Source organism: Pogonomyrmex barbatus, unplaced genomic scaffold (genome assembly GCF_055798465.1).
Source record: "Pogonomyrmex barbatus isolate J1 unplaced genomic scaffold, ASM5579846v1 scaffold3, whole genome shotgun sequence".
NCBI classification, from domain to species: domain Eukaryota; kingdom Metazoa; phylum Arthropoda; class Insecta; order Hymenoptera; family Formicidae; genus Pogonomyrmex; species Pogonomyrmex barbatus.
In genome coordinates this window covers 8,588,299-8,607,807 of record NW_028297127.1, presented here as the reverse complement: position 1 = coordinate 8,607,807, position 19,509 = coordinate 8,588,299, and the positions used below count along the sequence as shown (strand labels likewise).

The following is a 19,509-nucleotide window of genomic DNA, read 5'->3' as shown; positions in this document are numbered from 1 at the left end:
CAAGTAACGCAAAATAATAACCACTGTGAAAGGCAAGCCTATAATATTTCTATGAATTCTATTCTTATGTTTCTGTTCTTATTAATTAACTTATTAATAATTTAACTTTGCATCATTTAGAATAATGTCAAATAAAGCATAATTTGTATTATAAAAATAGATTGTATTATAAAAATAGACCTGTGATAATATGTAATCAAAATAGGGCGAAAAATTAATTATTTATTAATATTGTATATTTTTATTCTTTTTAAGAATATTATTCTTTTTGCAAGAATTTAACAGGAAATAATGAAGCAGCCAACACAGCAGAAAAATATCATTTAATAATTAATAGATTGGTATACAATCTGTCTTATAGATGTAACGAATTAAAAAATTGAGAAATTTGATTAATGTTAAAACGAATAATATGATATTCGTTAATCTTAAAAGAGTTCGGTTGTTGTTAAACTTTTTATCGTGATATTTTTCTAAAGTTCAATTGCGTATACATTTTGTATACATATATCAATTCCAAAATAGTTAAAAAATCTATCTTAAAGAAATACTTTATAGAGATATTAAATGCTTTTGAGATATCTCGTACATAAAGAGATATAGAGCTTTTGTGTCGAAAAGAATCAAAAGATTTTACAATAGTTCGAGAGCGGACTTTCATCGATCAACTATACACTTTGTCGAATACAATCTTTTCACGCGCGCAATCAAACGTTGCGCGCGTGAAAGGATTGTATTTCAGCATGACGTGATTGTAAATTGAACTTGAGTGGTAAGGCAGAAACGTGACTGATCGTTGCGCGTGATGAAAACCATTACATGTCGCATATTGCTGCATTATATCGCGAACTTGTTATAAGCTCGTAACCGATAAGGGAAAGAATAAACTTGGAAGCAAAGATATGTGTATGTGTGTGGGAGAGGAAGGAAGATGCGTGTAAATTGCAATATCCAATAAGCACGTGTCAGCGATAATATGATTTTTTTAAGTCAGACAATAGATTTTATCGTTTATCCTTTTATGTTTTTTGTCTTCCTCAATGAGATGAATGAAGAAGTGAAAGAGTTTGATTCGCCAGCAAAACGTTGAACAGGCCTGTTTTAAATAAAAGTTTACATACAATCAATAATCATCCGCTTTTAACATAGATATTATTTTAATTTTACTTAATTTGAGTTTTTAATGTGAGTTGAGAATAAATGTTGAGGGAGGACAAACAGAGAAAGACTGAATGGAATGATACAACGTTTTATAGAATCACAATATATTACTTTTTGTAACATTAAATTATACAATTATCATTATCATCGTCCATTGTAATTTATTAATAGTAACATTATATATATATATATATATATATATATATATATATAAATTATAATAGTATTATTATTACAAATTTCGGCAATGCATAATAATCAACATCGTCATGATCTCTTTGTATCAAACCAGATCTGGATCTGGAGCAGACGGAGAACGGTATTGCTATACTGCCTTTTCGCATTTTCTAAAGTATATTGCATATTCATGTTTGTTCGCACTCGCTTATTTTCAGACTAGATTCGGCTTTTATATACACAAAGAGAAAGATACGATCGATGTTGAATTGAGAGTCACAAGCTTTTGCGGAACAATTGGAAATATCATCCATAAATAGATTTTTTTTGTGTGTGAAAAGAGTGTATAACATTATTATTACTATTAATATTATTAATATTATTATACAACAACATCATCATAGGCCAAATAGTCTATAGGCACAATCGTTGTCGCTTATATATCTTTTGGCGTCAGCGCTTTATAATTGGATTTCAATATTTATATAATTATAAATTTGTGATAAAACGCGACCTATGGTCTTCGGCAAAGGAACGAAAAAAAAAATACGAAAAGAGATGTGCGCATTGCTGTGAGCGAACAGGGAAGAATTTCATCTATCGTATATAATTACCTTAATCTTAAATTGCTTTGCAACATCATATCATTGTACTTTCAATTAAGTATGCAATTATGCGATGCTTCTAAAGAATACAATTAATTTTTATAAAAACAATTACAATTATGATATTATTTTACGAAATTTAAATTCTAATTATTATATTATTTAACCGGTGTGGATGTCTAATGGCTGAATTTCTATTGAATCTATTGCTGACAAATCTACAGGCGATTTCTTTGAAGCGATTTTCTGAAACGGATATTTTTATTCGTGAAAATATATGTATATATAATATTTCAATTTTATATTCCCATTTTATTCCTGATAAAGTAAAGTGTAATTGAAATTTCCTGTGATATTGTTTATAATGATGAGAGAATGAATATTGAACATATAAAAATACAATTTCTCTCTTTCTCTCTCTCTCTCTCTCTCTCTCTCTCTCTCTCTCTCTCTCATATTGTAAAATTATATTAAATTAAGAAAATTGAAGTACATATTAAATAATTTTTATATTAGATAAATTAAATTCACTATAATTTTCAAATGAAAAATTTTGATGAACACGTAAATGTATTTAAGATTGGTTTCGTAGTTCTTCTCTTTTAAAATCGAAAAACTAGACTTGTGTATACAATCTATATCTTGTAAAAGATGTCTGTGACTTTGAATCCGCTAATGTTATATCTCACAGCCTGTATGTGTGTAGGAAAAGTTAAACTCGTTCGATTTATATTGCATTTTATCGCTGTATGTATATGCGTATATGTATATATATGCATGTTCGATTAACAGCGACATATTAATGTAATTGTAATTTTATGTTTAGCATCATTCGTGTGCTGTTCGACTACGAAACTTGCCAGTGGGGTTTGCTAGTAGTTTAGTTGTAATTGACAGAATTATCGAGAAAATTATGATGCAGCTTGTATACTCTTTAGAATGTAGATACAAAGATATGATAAAGAAAAAAGCCATTGGCTCGATATCATCTATTCGTTGAAATTTAATATTACTTTTTAAGATTCTCTGTAAATATGTAAATACATCGCTGTATATATTGACATATCGTTAACAGCCTAAGTGTAACGTTGTGTATTTTTGCATTTTGATTGCATTTTGTACTAATGATGTTCGTTATAGCAAGATGTACGAATCTTGAAACATATAGTTCATCAATAATGTTTCTGATACATCTTGCGTTGCGTTCGAGAAGAAATCTAGAAGAAATTTTTTCCATTTTTTGTACAAAATGTAATCGAGTATAACTGATGATATTTTATACTCTATATATCTATATTCGCCATACTTTTATTTTTTGCGTTTACTTATGCTTAATCACATTTCGCAATTGCATCAATAATTTGAACAATAAATTAAACAGAAAGAATTTGAATGTTGTTTACAACGCGTTGTAAATAATTTATCATTAATATTTGAATATACTCATACATCTACAATTTAAACAAGTCTAATAATTTTATCTCTCTATATGTATGATGTGTGTGTGTGTGTGTGTGTGTGTGGGTGTGTGTGTGTGTGTGTGTGTGTGTGTGTGTGTGTGTGTGTGTGTGTGTGTGTGTGTGTGTGTGTGTGTGTGTGTGTGTGTGAGGAAATACAAGCAATAGTTAGTGTATAACCTGTGTCGCATGTTCGTTCTTGAAATACTTTGATATCATTGGTTAATATAATTGCATAAACGCTTATTTACGTGTTCGAATATGTACTTGAATCTATGCGATATTCTCGTATTCATCAATGTTCACATAAAATCGATAGAATCCTCATTAAAATGGTTTGCTCCTTATCGTGAATGCAATAACCAAAATAAGGCAGCATCGTCGTTTCCCGTTTAACGTGTAAACGTGTATGCATATTTGCATTAAGGCAAAACTACACAGGTACATAGTTGTGAGATGTTTGTGCTAAAAGAAAGTTAGTCGAGTTTGGTAGAATTAGATGTAATAACCTGGTGCACATTGCCTTTGCCATATTGCTTTACACTGTCGTCGTTATAACTTACGTTATTTTCGTGGTTATTACTGTTATAAGAATTGTTATCTTGATTAGTGCTTTTGCTAATAATATCGCTATTTTATTATTTATTTACGCAGTCACCGGTAAATTATATACACGCCACGCCAAGTAAGAAGGGAGAGTGTGCGTTACGGTGGGGCCGACCACGAACCAGTCGTGAAAACTCGTAATTATTTTCCGAAAAAATACCACCTCAGCCAGGAATCGAAACTGGATCTCCTGCTTACCGGGCAAGCATCTTATCCCTTCGACTACCGAGGCATGTGATGATATTTATCGCAAATAATGTATTTAGGATAACACGTCAACAATACAATGATACACATATATACGTATATTACATATACATATATACATGTGTTCTCTCGAATTCCCACAACCGGCACTCCAGAGAGAGATGATGGTCCTATTCTCTCGATGGATGCAGGTCGGACTGCAGCGGCGACCCTCCAACGCCATTGGCAAATATACAAATAATCCTCCTGGAGCGCGACAGGAGAGATTGCATCAAGCATGGCGTCAAGCGTGATACATGTTTTACAACAGAGTTAAAATTTATTCGTTATTGGTCATTTTCGTATACGCAAATATATTCCGCGCATTTCCCTTTGCCAAGTAACATAATTTTTGCATTTTTTGTTTTTGTCACTCATATAATTTTACATTTTCTTTCACAATGTATATTTAATCGTAAAATCGCGTCTTTGATTATTTTAATAAAAAATAATGTAGATCGAATTTGACAATTTAATTTGACGTGTCTCCAAACAAAATTAGATGCTCGATGATCAGTGATCAATTTCGAATTATGATTATTCGTCACGACAAGAAAGTTGTACAAACGACAACGAAGAATATTTCTCAAGTTTATTTTATTCCGTACAGCGTACGGTAACACATGTATCAAGTTCTGAATTTCAACTTTGAGTTTTATTGCTTTCATCATTTGAAAACGTGACAATGAATGCAAAAGATTGGTGAATTAGGTGAAATAAAAATAGTAATTAATTTTGCAAAATTTAAATTCAATACGCTAATGATATAAGAGAATTATAACTTTCCATAAAATAAATTCTTATCCTAATGTCTAATTTATCCATCTTTTACAATACAGTACTTTGTAAATCTTATTAGTAGATATTTTAAATTAGATTTAACAAACTTTTAAGATTAAATTACGTTTGCGTAAATGCAAACGATCTGTCTTTCCGTGAAACAATTGTATTTGTAAAATATTGACAAGTACATATGTAGATTAAATTATCTATTTGTCTCGGAAATGAAAGAGTTAAAATGTGAAACGCAGGAAACTTTTAGAAATGGATTACAAAATCATTATTGTATTTTTTTATGTTAGAAATAAGTGAAACGCGATAGAGGCGAACGCGTTACCGCGAACATAGAAGCATAGAAGGCTTTCGTTCGAGTGGCGGAACCTTGATGCACATCCTAAAAGTAATAAATATTATTACATAAGTTGGTTTTTTTGATGAATTCTGGATTAGAGATAAAAAAAACAGAAATCAAATCATATGCGTATATATGCACATTGGATCGTGCTTTATCAGTAGTAACATCTTCAAAAATAACAAGATTTTTCTTAATTTCAATAATATACAATTAGAAGGAAGTATCCAGATAAGCAGTAGGAGCAAACAAGAATTAACGCATTTCCATAAGTAGCTTTCTAAGCAAATCAGGTAAATCGATCTATTGAGGACAAACATTTTCTCATGCGTGATATCACTAGCAAATTCACTCGTTTTTATGCGAAGAATCTTACCTATCCTATTCGCTCAGTACTGGCAGTAAGGACCTTACGCGAGAAAAGGATATATTAGGACATGTTCGTAACGTCTCATAACGGTAAATATACGGCATATAGATATAACTGTAATAGCGCTTGAAAATTTTTTTTAAATTTTAATTTTAATGTAATAAATCTCTGCAATTTTCATTGCAATTTGGAAATATCTAACTTAATATTTAAAACGATTATGGCTTAATATTTAAACCGTGAAAATTTGGGATACTTACAGCTCGATGCTCTGAATAGTAGATGTGCGACATGTTGTATCGATTTTCACGTGACAATGCTTATGACACTTCATCTGACAGTCTCTGCATTCGTAGCCTTGCTTGCCGAGTCTTCGTGCGAGGGTTTTTTTACATACCTCGCAAACTGTTCCTCTAGAAACAAAATGAATTGAATATTTTGCATGTCATTATCGATATTATCGGCAATATTCTGTCAAAGATTATTTAATGCAATACTATGAGTATTATTGTTGGTCAATGCGACAACTTCAACTTGGTCGTTGCCAGTATTTGTTACATCGATAATATAATGCTTACCCAGCCATATGTTTGGCAATGAACGTGTGATCATTAAATATATGGAGCTTTATTCCTTTCTTCCTCCATTTATTTTTTTGTGCAAGAGAGAGTGGGACGAGATAATGCCTAAGATTAGAAAAAAATGGACAATGTAGCATAATATAAAAGATTTTTTTCTCTTTTTTTTTTTCCTTTAAGAATACAAAAGGTGCAAGCAAGGAGTTAGGATGGGAGTTACTTACTTCTTTATGCCGTTTTCTAACGTCTCGAGAACGAGTGTAGAAGCTTCATTAACATACGTTCTCGTGGATGTTCCGCTTATACCCGAGGCTTCGCTCAAACTCGATCGTCTCGATTGTTCTGGTACCGACAGATGAGCTACAAAAAAGTATCAATTCTTATCAAATATACGTTAACGTTTACTAATACAAATGAAAGAATGAAAATAGATTTCGAAACACAACGACGGATAAATTATATATAATTATATATTGATTACCAAGAAATGTGCTCAACTCAGCTCTCTGAATAGACAAAATAAAAATGTACAATATAATTGTACATCTTATTGAAGGTATAAAATGTCTACATCGAATTGAAACAATCAATTACCGGGCATATAAATAATCTATTAATTTTTTCGCATTTAAATTATCATTGATTTTACTGAATCAATTCTTAAATCGAAATCTAAAAATAAAACGATTTTATTAACGATTTTTCGATATAATAAATTTTAACAATATTCATTATATTTTCTTTATATACTTATATACTTTATATTCTTAATTTATCGCCTATGTTGAAAAGCAAAGTTTTTGCATTATATTCTTTCTTGCTAAGATACTTACCAAAATCGAGTACCATGAGAGTTACGCATATGTGAGCAAGACAGAGTGTGCACAAATGAGTACAGTACAACACAATCGAATGAGGATAAATGATTAAAAAAGATAATAAGATTAAAAAGATAAGAAGTAAGTTAGTAGTCTGATCGATAAACTTGTCTAAGCTGTTCAGTTGCTTGATCGAGTAAATTTTTCTCAAGGTGCACACAACAAATGTGAAATACGCGATCGTTAAAAATATCATATGCGACAAGAAAATTGAATCGTCATAAATGTAGTATATTATAAATAATTTAACTTATAAGAGAGAGAATATGAGAGAGAAGTATAAGAGACAAAAGAATACTAAATTACACTTACCAGATCCAGGATCGCGAGCTCTATCTGCGGATATGGATCTCGAATGAGCGTCTTCGTGATTGATCTCACCTTCAGGACCAACTGATCTACTTCTCGTTTTGGATCGACTCAGTCGCTTCTTTATGGTACCAAAGAAATCACGTCGTTTTCTCCGAGCTCTTCCTCTCTCTATAATAAGCGTTATTTATTAGAAAGATTTCGCAAAATATTATATTCACAAAAATGCTATAGATATTTAAAAAACACAATGTTATAAGAAGAATGAAAATGAAATTATTTTAATAATGAAATTATATTTTTAATATAATTTTCGTAGATTGCTGTAGGAATTGAGAATCGCTAGAAACATCTTACCTTCTGAATTAGAGGAATTGGGAGTGCTCTCTGGTCCCGACGCAACATTGACGTCTTTCATTCCATGCTGCAAACAAATTATATTCAAAGGTTATACAAGATCAAAACCAATTTCTTAGTATTATCATAATTTTATCTATCAAAACAAGAACGTTAATCATACAAGTTTACTTACTTCCGGGGATATCTCGAACCAGTTTCCATTCTCCGTCAGAGCGACCTGTCACACATTAGTAAATACACAGCATACACGGTTAATACTTTCTTGAAACAAAAGAAATATACTTGATGTTAAAATAAATTGAAACGTAACTCTGAGTATGATACTGTGAATAACAAACGTTTGAAATTTGCCTCTCAATCTTTGCTGCAGGATATCGGTCTGTATTAAGTTGAAACAACTGCCCTTTGAAGTTTATTTATTTTTTCATGTTATGAGCAAAAAAAAACGATTATTTTGACCAGGAAACACAAGCAGTCACAAGACCAAGTATTTCTTACCTTGACAATCTGTCGCTCTGGCTGCTGCAAGAGAAACCAAAAAAAATCATGCTTTAGTAGAAAGTACAATAACAGAGATATTATATTTGTCACGAATGAATAATAATTTCATGACGATAGAAGCAAATGAGAAGATTTAAAAAACCAAAAAATATCTCTGTTAGTATATATCCATATACACATATAAAAAAGCATAAAAGTATGTATATATATATATATATATATATATATATATATATATATATATATATATATATAAGTACATATATAAAAGTTATTCTGCAATGTAATATTCTCGCCGGATAGAAATCTTTCCAATTTTACTTGGTTTTTACACTAGCTTATTCTTTGGTTATTATTCATAATTGTACGTTACGCGAATGTGTTACATTTTCATACACATGCAATAAAAAATGCTTTCACAATTATTTCACAAGCTTACCCTTTGTTGACTGTGTACAATCAAAGTCCCTTTATTATCGTTCGTTTGTCCGCTTTTGTATGGCGAATCTACAATCGTGACATTGCCGTTCGTCAGATAATCTATAAGAACAAGTTTCTAATAAAATTTCGTAATTAACGTTATCGATTTGAATAGAAATCTACGACTCACTCTCTCTCTCTCCCCCCCCCCTCCCTCCCTCCCTCCCTCCCTCCCTCCCTCCCTCCCCCCTCTCTCTCCCTCCCTTCCCCCTCCTCCTCCCTCCCCCCTCTCTCTCCCCCTCCCTTCCCCCTCCCTCCTCCTCCCTCCCTCCCTCCCCCTCTAATAATTTTTGTAATTGTTTTGGATATTTGCACTTAATCGAATCCGGAGCTCGATGCGTGATATCGAATCGATAAACGAGGAATGAGAATCTAATTGTTCTCATGCTAACTAAATATATTCGAAGCGAATCAGGTTTTAACGTGCAACGAACGATGCATAATTTAAACAAATGCATTACGTATTAAGGGATTCAAACCGGTTCTGGGCAAGAGAAACATGTGTGAGTTTGCCTTCATACGAGGATGGGTCAAAAAGTCACTAATATGTACTAATGAAAGAAAAATCAATCAGATGTACACACACATCAATGCCTGATAAGCAATCGGTAATTACCCCCTTCTGAATGTGCGGCAGAGTCGTACAAGATAAGTGTACTGTTACCGTTGTTGTAGTTTAGACTATTGCTGCTGATGACATTTGTTTGGCTGTAGGAACGGGTCGGCGAGATTGGCTTTATCGTTTCCTTGACTTTATAAGGCTTGGTCCCAATTTGTGGTACCTCTGCACCCTCGATGAACAGAAACTGTAAAATAATATAGAATAATAGCACGACAAATCAGCGTTAGCCACGATAACCTATTAAAAGTAAATAATTATGGAAGCGATTTATAAAGATTTGGTCAGCGTAAACGTCTTTTAAAAAAATGATGCTTTCAAAATTCAAAATTCATATTTATCAAGAGAAATAATTTAATGCTAAAATATCGTGATATTTAATTAGAAGAAAAATTGATAAGAAAAAGAATGATTACCTCCACCGTAAGAGTGCCTGTGATATCATTCTCCTCATATGGCCGTGCCTGAAGAGGTATGATCTGCCGTTGACTCGGATTCGCGATAAGTTCCTCAACGCCTACGATTCCTAATCCCAAGAACCTTTGACTTTTGTTGAAATGATCAAACACTTCTAATAGCACCTCACTCGTATTGTGGCTTATGTCACTACAAATGTATGTCAATGTTTAGCATCATTGCTCTATAAAATATTAAAACTTACTCTTTTGTAAAAAGAAGTATGATAATTGATCGAATAATCCAGCATAAAATAAAGTAATAATAGCAATAATAATAATAATCGCATAAATTTTCATGTAAACAATTACAATAAAAACGCTTCATCCCATAATGGATTGTTGGTATCCTTTTTTATAGAGGTCTGGTTCTTTTGCGGAGGTTCATCCAACTCCACGACGCAGTAAGGCTCCACGGCTCCTTGTTGACCACCGAGGTCGACAGCCCTCACAACTTTCACCAGCAGTCGTCTCTCGCCAGGTACATATTGCATCGATGCAGGTGAGGGTGCGGCGTGTCCTTGAAGACGTTGATGCGGTGGCTGCGGTATCATCGAATTCGAGATGTTCTGCATGTTAAGTCACAATCGTCGCGTATGACAATAACAGCATGACAATTTACAAGTGAAGCATTATACTTTCAACACAGTTCTACTTTCGACAAAAGTGACTTATATATATTTGGAAACTACCTAAGCATGGTAGAAAAGTTTAGTTAAAAAAAATGGAAATATATCTAAATACGTAATATCTAAATATCTAATTAAGACAAGTGCATTGACAATGTCGATTACCTACCGCATTGTCGTAGTGTGTGGGATATGAAAAGGCCAACTGAGAAGGTGGCTCTCTCCATAATCGAGGACACGTGGGATATTGAGAAAGATTGAGATGAACATTGGTGCCTCGCAGGGCACCCACCACAATTTCCGTTACCACTTCTTGCAACTGGCTTTCGTCCAAATCTTTCTTTATTGTTCCTACCGCTGCCAGAGAGATCTTTACCTGTGTGATAGAAATATAATAGTAAGAGATATAATATCAAATGTGTTTCTTCGTTTATCAATCGTTTATATTGTTTTTCTGAACAATTTAAGAAAACATGAAAAAGATATAAAAACGTTGAAAGATTCACATTTTTTTTCCATGTCTGTTTTGCATCTCCACCGAGAAACGCTAAACACTAAAGATTATATAAACGCGGCCTAGAGCGAGCGACAAAGAGCTATGATTGCACGGAACGGAACGGATGCAACATGTTTCCGCGTGTTGCATTATAGGAAATTCGTTGATATCAATGTTGCACGCACCTCTGGCCAGCCGTCGCATTTCACATCTACCAACAATTTCTCAGTGATGCAGACAACGTTGAGACGAGCGCGAAAACGATTGACATTGACTCGATAGTGATTAATTTCCACCTTATCGCCTCGTTGTCGAAACGCCTTCAACTGCAAAGCTGGAGTAGCTTCACAGTCGCATGTGATAGTCTAAATGCGAAAAAAGATGATTATACCGTAATATTATGATTTTTTTATACATTAAAAATGTCAATCCCTTCAAATTTGAGAGTTACTAGAACGATAGGAAGGAAAAAGAAAAACTAGTTACTTGACACACAGAGAATTCTAGAACTATCAAAACAAGTGCGAAGCGCTCGCACTGATAAAAGCACAGATACTTAACGAATAATTAACGTACCACATCGTTCTTTGAATCACATTCGCAGAAGATATTTGACAATGTTGGCGGATAAGTCTCTGGAAGTACGCGGACAAATTCTACACCGACTCCGTGCTGAAACATATAAATGTCCAATTGGGACCATTCCAGTCGACAAATGCATACAGAGAGTGCATACTTAGAAACATTTGCGTCGTACTTTTTTAAATGCATGATAATTATTTCGTTACCATCTTTTTTCTTGTTCGGCATGCATTCGTGCATTGTACGATATATCATTTGTTTGCATATCCATGTTTGGAATTATAAGCTAAGAATAATCTTCGCCGTATCGCTATTTATACGTCACGTTTATAGAGAATACTCTCGATTAATTCAATTGGGAAATCTTTCAGACACAGACTATATATGTAAAATTAATTAATTACTACAATTAAATTAAATACATATCTTTTGTTGTTTTTAGAATGGCCTAAAAAACTTAATTGTTACCGAATATATCTCATTATCCTTGTTAGAGTTAATTCCCCCTTATTTTTGCTATTGTTAGTTTAATTGTTTCTTCTTAAATTAATTATTTCATCAAACTTTATTGAGATGCTTTGTGATATATCGTAAACACTCTAAACTTTCCAAGTTCTATTTTTAATGGTTGCATATAATGAATGTGATGGAAAAGAATTTAATGAAAATTATAACAATAAAAACTAAATAAACTTTGTATTTATATAAAAACGTATATTAACGTATCACACGTATCATCAACCGTTTGATCAACAGAAGCTAGGATTGACTTTAACACTCGAAGAAATTTAAATTGTCCGAACGACATGACGCCATCGGCTACACGTGGCAAGGACAGCACCGAACCGTAACGCTTTTTTATATATACTAGTGACCTTTGATGTAACGTATCTTGATCCATGTAAATGACCACTTGTAAATGAATGATTCGAATGATTCGTTTCGTCTTCGACGAAAAACGGAAAAAGTTATGTAACTGAATATATCTTATAAAATATTAATTATAATATTTTATAAGATATATATATATATATATATATATATATATATATATATATATATAGAGTTAAAAAAAATATGTATATAATATATATATCTATATAATATATATAATATATAATATATAATATAATAGTTAAAATATATATGACGATATTTTTTTTAACTTATTTATACATTTACTTCTTTTTTATAAATAAGCAAGCATCAAAGAAAAGATCGATTTTTTAGGATAAAAATAATAGGAAATTATCTTCATATCGAATTTATAAAATAATGATAAATGATATAATAACTTGCGAGTTGCAAGAATGAGAAAGCAATCGATTTTCAATTTCATAATCATAGGATAGTTGTAAAATCTGAAAGAGTTCCCGTAACTAGAAGCACACGAATCATCTGTTAAAGTCCATCAGAGATAGTAGAATGCAGAGTTCAATATGATAAATTCAATCTTCTCGATGAGAGTAGGGTGCTTATATAAATATAAATATAAATTTGGCTGATTGGAAAACGCTAAAAAATGAAATCGAAACAAATTCTCCACTTTATTATAATTTTGCGACATTTGCATCCAAGAAAAGTCATCGTGCTTCGCTCAAACATTCGACCTCGACACGAGAGAGCTATCGCACACGCACATCCGCGACAGACCCAACCGCGTGTCCCCTTCTCTTTTCACCCACACTTCGAGTAGTTGGAAGAATATCTCTTTATATCTTGCCTTATCGAGCGAACGATGTGACGAATCGTACAAAGTTCCACGTAAATTTCATAAAACATGTATCGTGTTTTATAAAAAAAAAATGTCTCGTAAAATGTCTCGTAAAATTAGAAGCAAGTATATTCCTCGTAGTTATTAATTCTATAAAATCACTCGCTTCTTTTTTCAAAATTTAAAGTTAACTTAAAATTCGCAACTTTCAGTAATCGAATTTTGACTCAAATGTTTGCCGATATGGCGAGCGTTAGAGCTATCAAATCGCTTGAAAGAATGACAATCCATACCTCATCGGTGGAGCCGGCGGTAAAATCGTTGAGGGAGACCACCCAAGTGGCCAAGAGTTCGTTGAGGATAACGAGGTCATGATGCAGCCATACGATCAGTTCGTTGACCCAACGTACGGCCTCGGCATCCGCGCCAGTCGCGGTTGGCAGATGTAGAGCTCTGGAACTTCGGGACGGGCTAATGAGAGCACCAGAAGTCTTCCGAATCAGGCGTTTCCTGATCGGAGGTGTGGGTGGCACGTAACCCCCTGGCGACGGTGATCTCGTACCTGCTACCACACTCGTACCACCACCACCACCACCACCACCACCACCACCACCACTACCACTACCACCGCTACTACCAGCGGTGGTACCACCACTACTACTATTACCAGCGGTAACAGCAACAGCACTAACGGTCCCACCGCCACCTGCACCACCGGCACCAGCCCTCGCGAGCGACGACGAGGACGTCGATGACACTAACGTCGATTTCGATTTGTCCAACAATTTTCCAACAGCGGTACCACCGGCAGCACTCATTGTCACGGCACTCTCACCGTGATAGGCATGGCCATCCTTGCCAAGCTGCAATGACGACGATGAAGTGGCCGCAGCGGCGGCAGAGAGCTCGTTCAGTACAAAACGATTATATATATATTTGCCAACACACAACACCATCAAACCGAATAACATCCAGCCGAATATCAGCATCGACAGCGTATCCATGGTCGTCTCACCAGTCGAGTCAAAACTGCATATCAGATCGTCCACCCGCTCGGCCAAGTCGGCCATATTGCCCCATCGTTCTGCCAACCAAGACCAATTGGATTCCAAAAACATTCTTTTCTATTTTCACCCGCGAGCAACCGCGGCCCCACCACCGCTTTATACTTGGCTATTAATACAACGCACATATACCCTGGGCTCTACTAACTGCGCTACACGGCACTGGTAATCGTAGTTATTCCTCCACGTTGACCTCGTCATTGTCATCATCATCGTCGTTGTCGTTGTCGTCGTCGTCGTCGTCGTCGTCGTCGTCGTCGTCATCGTCATCGTCATCGTCATCTTCGTCACTGTCATTTATTCGCGTCTTTACTCGGCGTGTATTCGCTTCCGTTTCGGAAAGCTACGTTCTTCTATCCGATCAGACCTGGCTACTAGTTTTAAGGTCACGCGCTTTCTTCGTCATCTCTTTCCAATGTTTGACTGATTCAGCCATTTATAAATGCGGATGTTTATCTTCGTCTTGAGTCTGCAAGCTCCAATTACCTAATTGAGACCAGAGTTGAAAGCTTTCGATTAATTTGAAAATCGCTTTTTTCAAGATTCCTTGCCGTCGACTTTGATGCTATCAGCGGTCTTTTCATTGATAGCATCAGTAAAATCATAATATTTTCTAGGTGCTACTTATCCATGTAAAAAAGTTCGAGTTTATTGTGTATAACTCATTACAAATGCACCGAGAATGAATGATATCTACACAATGAATGATATCTTCAAGAAAGTATCTACAAGAAAGTTTCAAGTTATGATCTCGTTACACCGCGCGCAAAGTGAATTAAAATAATAAATATTTCTTTCTTTTCTTTTATTCTTTGTTGAGATGAGATTAAGCTGTGATAGAAAAGACATTTCGTAAATTAAATCTCAGCTAGTCTCAGCTAAATATAGCGTAAAAAAATTGTAAATAGGAAACTGTATGGCATCGAGACAATTGTCGTTATGGTACAGGAGACAAGTTTCATCGGTAGAGATGCGGAATTTTGCTTTTAGATCTCTCAGAGAGATTATTCTCAGTTATATTTTTGATATTTTAATTTCATTTTAAATTCCTCTTTTATTTTTATCTATATCTAAGTCGATATGTAGTCCTATATATATATGTACATAATTAATAATAAATTGATTGAGATATGAATATATATATATATATATATATATATATATATATTCATATTTACATGAATATAAATGCAATAGAATATGCTATCAGAATATATATATATATATATATATATATATATCATATATCAGAATATATATATATATTCTGATGATAGCATATTATTGTCTTTCGTAGATAACAATGTTTTATGTTTTAATGAAAAACAAAGAAAGAGAGAGAGAGAGAGAGAGAGAGAGAGAGAAAGAGAGTTCGAAAAGATCCTAGAATCTTTTTCATTGCGGTACTTTTGACAAATATTTTTAATCGGCTATCGCTATTGTATGGTGATTGAATGATAACAGGTAAGTGTGACGAGTGGACGAATAGCGAGAATTGTACATTAGTAACCTTGACGCGGTGTCTTATCACTTAAACATAATTTTTGCTCACTTGAAAGATTGGGAGACATCGCGCACTGCACAAACAGAAAAATATTATTGATCACACCAAGACGAGGAAATTTTTGTTGTTCACTGCTGGCGAGAGATTCAAATTTAATCTCAAGTTATCGATCAATGGTCAGGATCAATAAAACGGGTCAACCAGAAAAAGAGAACAATAAGAGCTCAATCAAAGTCGTCAACGAGTAAGTAAAAAACGAGTAAAAAACGAGAGATGAAAGGATTTGTATGAAAATCTCTCTAGAAAACTTTTCTTTCCAGCAAAATCATCAAAAAAATTTTTATGTCGTCCGTACTAATGTAAAAAAGAAAAAGAGAAAATCAAGTTAAAATTGAAAATCACATAAAAGATTATTAATAATTTAATATCACTCGTAAAATCAAAGTTTTTAATTTAAAAATAACCTTGGAAGAACAACTCTTTTTGTCTCTTCTATCTTTTTAATTATTTTACGTTTACATTACATTTACACATAGTATTATGTTAAAAAGATTATTTCTTTTTATGATGAATAAGGTGATCGGTACGTTCAATACGTTCAATAAATGACCTTAAAAATGAAACGATATCGTGAAACCTAGTGAATGTTTTACTCCAAGTGCCGTTACACTTTCGCTTTACTGTCTACAACACGTGGAAAGTATACGCGTTCACTTTCTATCGCGGTCATCGCAATAGTCGGCTCGTCGAAAATAAACAATATTAAAAAGTAACATTAATCTAAATAAGGTCAATAATTCAATATAATTAATTTTAATAATAAATTGGAATTATACATATTCTATTATACACGCTCTACATCATGTCTATTTATTTCTCAAAAACCGTAGAAAAAATGAATTAGTAAAAATTTTCAATTCTAATTAATTAAACAACAAACTTTCCAAAATTAAATATTATGCAAATTTATCTAATTTTATTATATTATTGATAAATACAAATTTATATCTTTTCTTTTGTTATTTCAGTAAGCCGTATTTTATCGAGAAGAGAGGTTATTGATTTAATCCGTGACCCAATTTCACGATAATTGATCAATCTCAACAACAAAAGATTTGTGCATAAAAATAACGTTCACAATGTTATTAGTCAACTTCATCGATAACTGTTAACAAATCGTGTGTGTGTGTGTGTGTGTGTGTGTGTGTGTGTGTGTGTGTGTGTGTGTGTGTGTGTGTGTGTGTGTGTGTACACTTACGCATCACATTTCTAAGATCGTGAACAGTTCCAAATGCTGAGTATTGATTAATTCAGCAAAAGCCAAAATAATTTTTATTGTGCAAACAATAGAAGAACAGAAGAAGATTCTTTCGACGTGATTAGCATTGTGTTAATTTGATTATTTTAAAAGATAATTAATAATTGAATGATGGAAAAATTCGCATGAAAGTGTCAAGTAGCATTGCCAAAGCAACGTAGCTATTGAAATCATATAAAATGTCAAAGTTTGCGTAATAAAGTTCCACTTTTCGTAATGGAAAAATGAAATATCGAAGAATACTTTCAAAATTGAACGATATGGACCGTCTGTTTAACTGTAGTGCCTCTCCGCATTGCGTCTCTTCGAATGTGTCCGTTGCGGATGCGATTGTCTGAATAAATTAAATTTTCGAACAACAAGCAGTTTAAAAAAAAAGAAGAGAATTTATTAATGTACAATGTACATGTAATTTTGTTTATTCCGTTCAATGTTCCATCTTTTGATCGAAATATATGTATCAGATTCCCAGATCAGATAACGTGTATATAGAAACTCTCTCAATCGAAAACAATATAGATCAATAATCGCGCAATTAATTAACAATCAATTACGATATCGATCGCATTTTTTCGCAGATTTTAGACATGCGAACGTGGCATATTTCGTTCACTCTTCACACTTTATTCCACTCCAGAACGATAACAATAATAACAACAGTATGTATAAGTAGTAGACGATAACGATGCGCTTACTACCTCTTCGCGGAAAATGGACGCTTTGCGTTTCGCTCGACGCCGGCGTCACAACGACGGCGACGGCGACGGTCCGCGGCAGTCTGACTTTCGATTAATCGGCCGATCCCGCCGGCTCGACACGCCACTCGCTGGTCGACTCGGAGGGGCAATCCCCGCCAGAATCCGACCTTTCCATCGGATATCTCTTCGAGCACCCCTGTGTCATTAAACCACCTCTCGCGTTTTGCTCCCCACACCCCACATTTTGCGGAACAACCATTGTAAGGAAAGAAATATTGGTGGGAATATATCGCTTATGTTAGGAATATAGGGTTAGGAATATATGTCTAAAGACTGTTGAACTTTTAGATCTTTTATTCCATTTTAAATCGATTTTTCCTTAATTAAATTTTAATTTAATTAAAATTAAAATTGAGGTTATGAATACGTTTTACAAATTTCCTTTCAAATTTCCTTATTGTGAGTAGAATAGATTTTATATATTAAAAAAATGAATGTTTGTAGACTTGTAATTTTTAAATAAGATATACAATTATTAAGTGCAAGTGTTATCTTGAGTAAAAAAAACACTCGAAAAATTGGTTTAGCGTACAAATTATATGTCTCTTAAAATCAAATACTTGAACTGATAGTCGCTAATGTATTTTTGGAAATGTGAGATAAAAACAATTTCTTTCTTTCTTATAATTCTGATAATGTTCTCTCTCTCTCTCTCTCTCTCTCTCTCTCTCTCTCTCTCTCTCTCTCTCTCTCTCTCTCTCTCTCTTCAATCTCAAAAATCCCGAGTATCCAAGTTCTTCTGATTCGCCCTATATACTAATGGGTAGTCCTATATCGATCCGCTGTGTAACATCACTTTACCTGGTTAACCTCGCGACGAATCATCGTCCACTGTCTTGATACTTGGGATTAGATTTGTTCCTCTCAGTTACATCGTATTATGCTTTTCGCGCACAAAATACGTTTTCAGATTGAAGAAATATACACTTGGAAACAAAAAAAGAGAAATAGAAAAGCAAGAAAATGTCGAGGCTGTGGAGACGAAAGAAAGAGCCTTATTGTAATAATAAACTTTAATTGTTTATTAAGTTTTATTTATTTCTTCTTTACTTTATATTTAGATTTATTTAAATTTATAGGGATAAAAGGAAAAATTGAGTAATCTGATCGTAAATTACGCATATAGGTCTTTCTTCTAGATATCGATTGGTACATGTCTCTATATCAGTACTCGAATAAATTATGATAAATTATGCCAATATAAATATTTGTGTAATGAAAAAAAGATACGGATACGAGTTGGAGAATGAGTCAAGGCATGTCGATGATGCAATGAAAAATCCATCATCATCGTAAATAGTTACGATACCGTGATCGCATTGTATGCAAAATTGAACTTGGATCTAGTAAACTCAAGTGATCCAATGTGATTGAATAATCACGATTACCATTTAAAATCGAGATAATACTGAAACAATAATGAAACAATAATATTTACTCCATATCGGGACAATGCAATCGAAGCGAATCAAACAATTGTCATTCATTATCTTGCAACATACAAGTTTAT

At 33.5% G+C, this 19,509-nt stretch overlaps 1 protein-coding gene across 18 annotated transcripts; it reads right to left on the bottom strand.

Annotated features, from left to right (window-relative positions):
• Window positions 1–3,440: 3,440 nt before the first annotated feature.
• Window positions 3,441–18,134, bottom strand: LOC105422998 (uncharacterized). Of its 18 annotated transcripts, XM_089080417.1 has the most exons (19): window positions 17,940–18,133; window positions 15,972–15,996; window positions 13,649–14,905; window positions 11,636–11,731; window positions 11,245–11,424; window positions 10,733–10,939; window positions 10,247–10,503; window positions 9,896–10,085; window positions 9,477–9,666; window positions 8,820–8,920; window positions 8,378–8,401; window positions 8,190–8,282; window positions 8,052–8,096; window positions 7,877–7,943; window positions 7,523–7,690; window positions 6,557–6,692; window positions 6,333–6,440; window positions 6,015–6,167; window positions 3,441–5,426 (listed from the first exon to the last, which is right to left on the bottom strand). In XM_089080417.1, exons 3-19 carry the CDS (start codon window positions 14,471–14,473, stop codon window positions 5,366–5,368), a joined length of 2,901 nt encoding a protein of 966 aa, XP_088936543.1. In that variant the 5' UTR covers window positions 14,474–14,905; window positions 15,972–15,996; window positions 17,940–18,133; the 3' UTR covers window positions 3,441–5,365. The 18 variants fall into 18 exon arrangements, with proteins under 18 accessions (XP_088936543.1, XP_088936546.1, XP_088936542.1 ...); XM_089080420.1 differs by lacking the exon at window positions 15,972–15,996 and having other exon boundaries at window positions 13,649–14,439; window positions 17,940–18,134; XM_089080416.1 differs by lacking the exon at window positions 15,972–15,996.
• Window positions 18,135–19,509: the final 1,375 nt, after the last annotated feature.

Excerpts from the sequence above, each read along its gene's own strand:
- LOC105422998 (XM_089080417.1), bottom strand. The coding sequence starts at position 14,473 with ATGTTTTTGGAATCCAATTGGTCTTGGTTGGCAGAACGATGGGGCAAT. Across the intron at positions 10,086-10,246 it reads TGGGATGAAGCGTTTTTATT|TGACATAAGCCACAATACGA; the intron begins GTAATTGTTTAC and ends ATACATTTGTAG. Across the intron at positions 9,667-9,895 it reads CAGGCACTCTTACGGTGGAG|TTTCTGTTCATCGAGGGTGC; the intron begins GTAATCATTCTT and ends ATTATTTTACAG.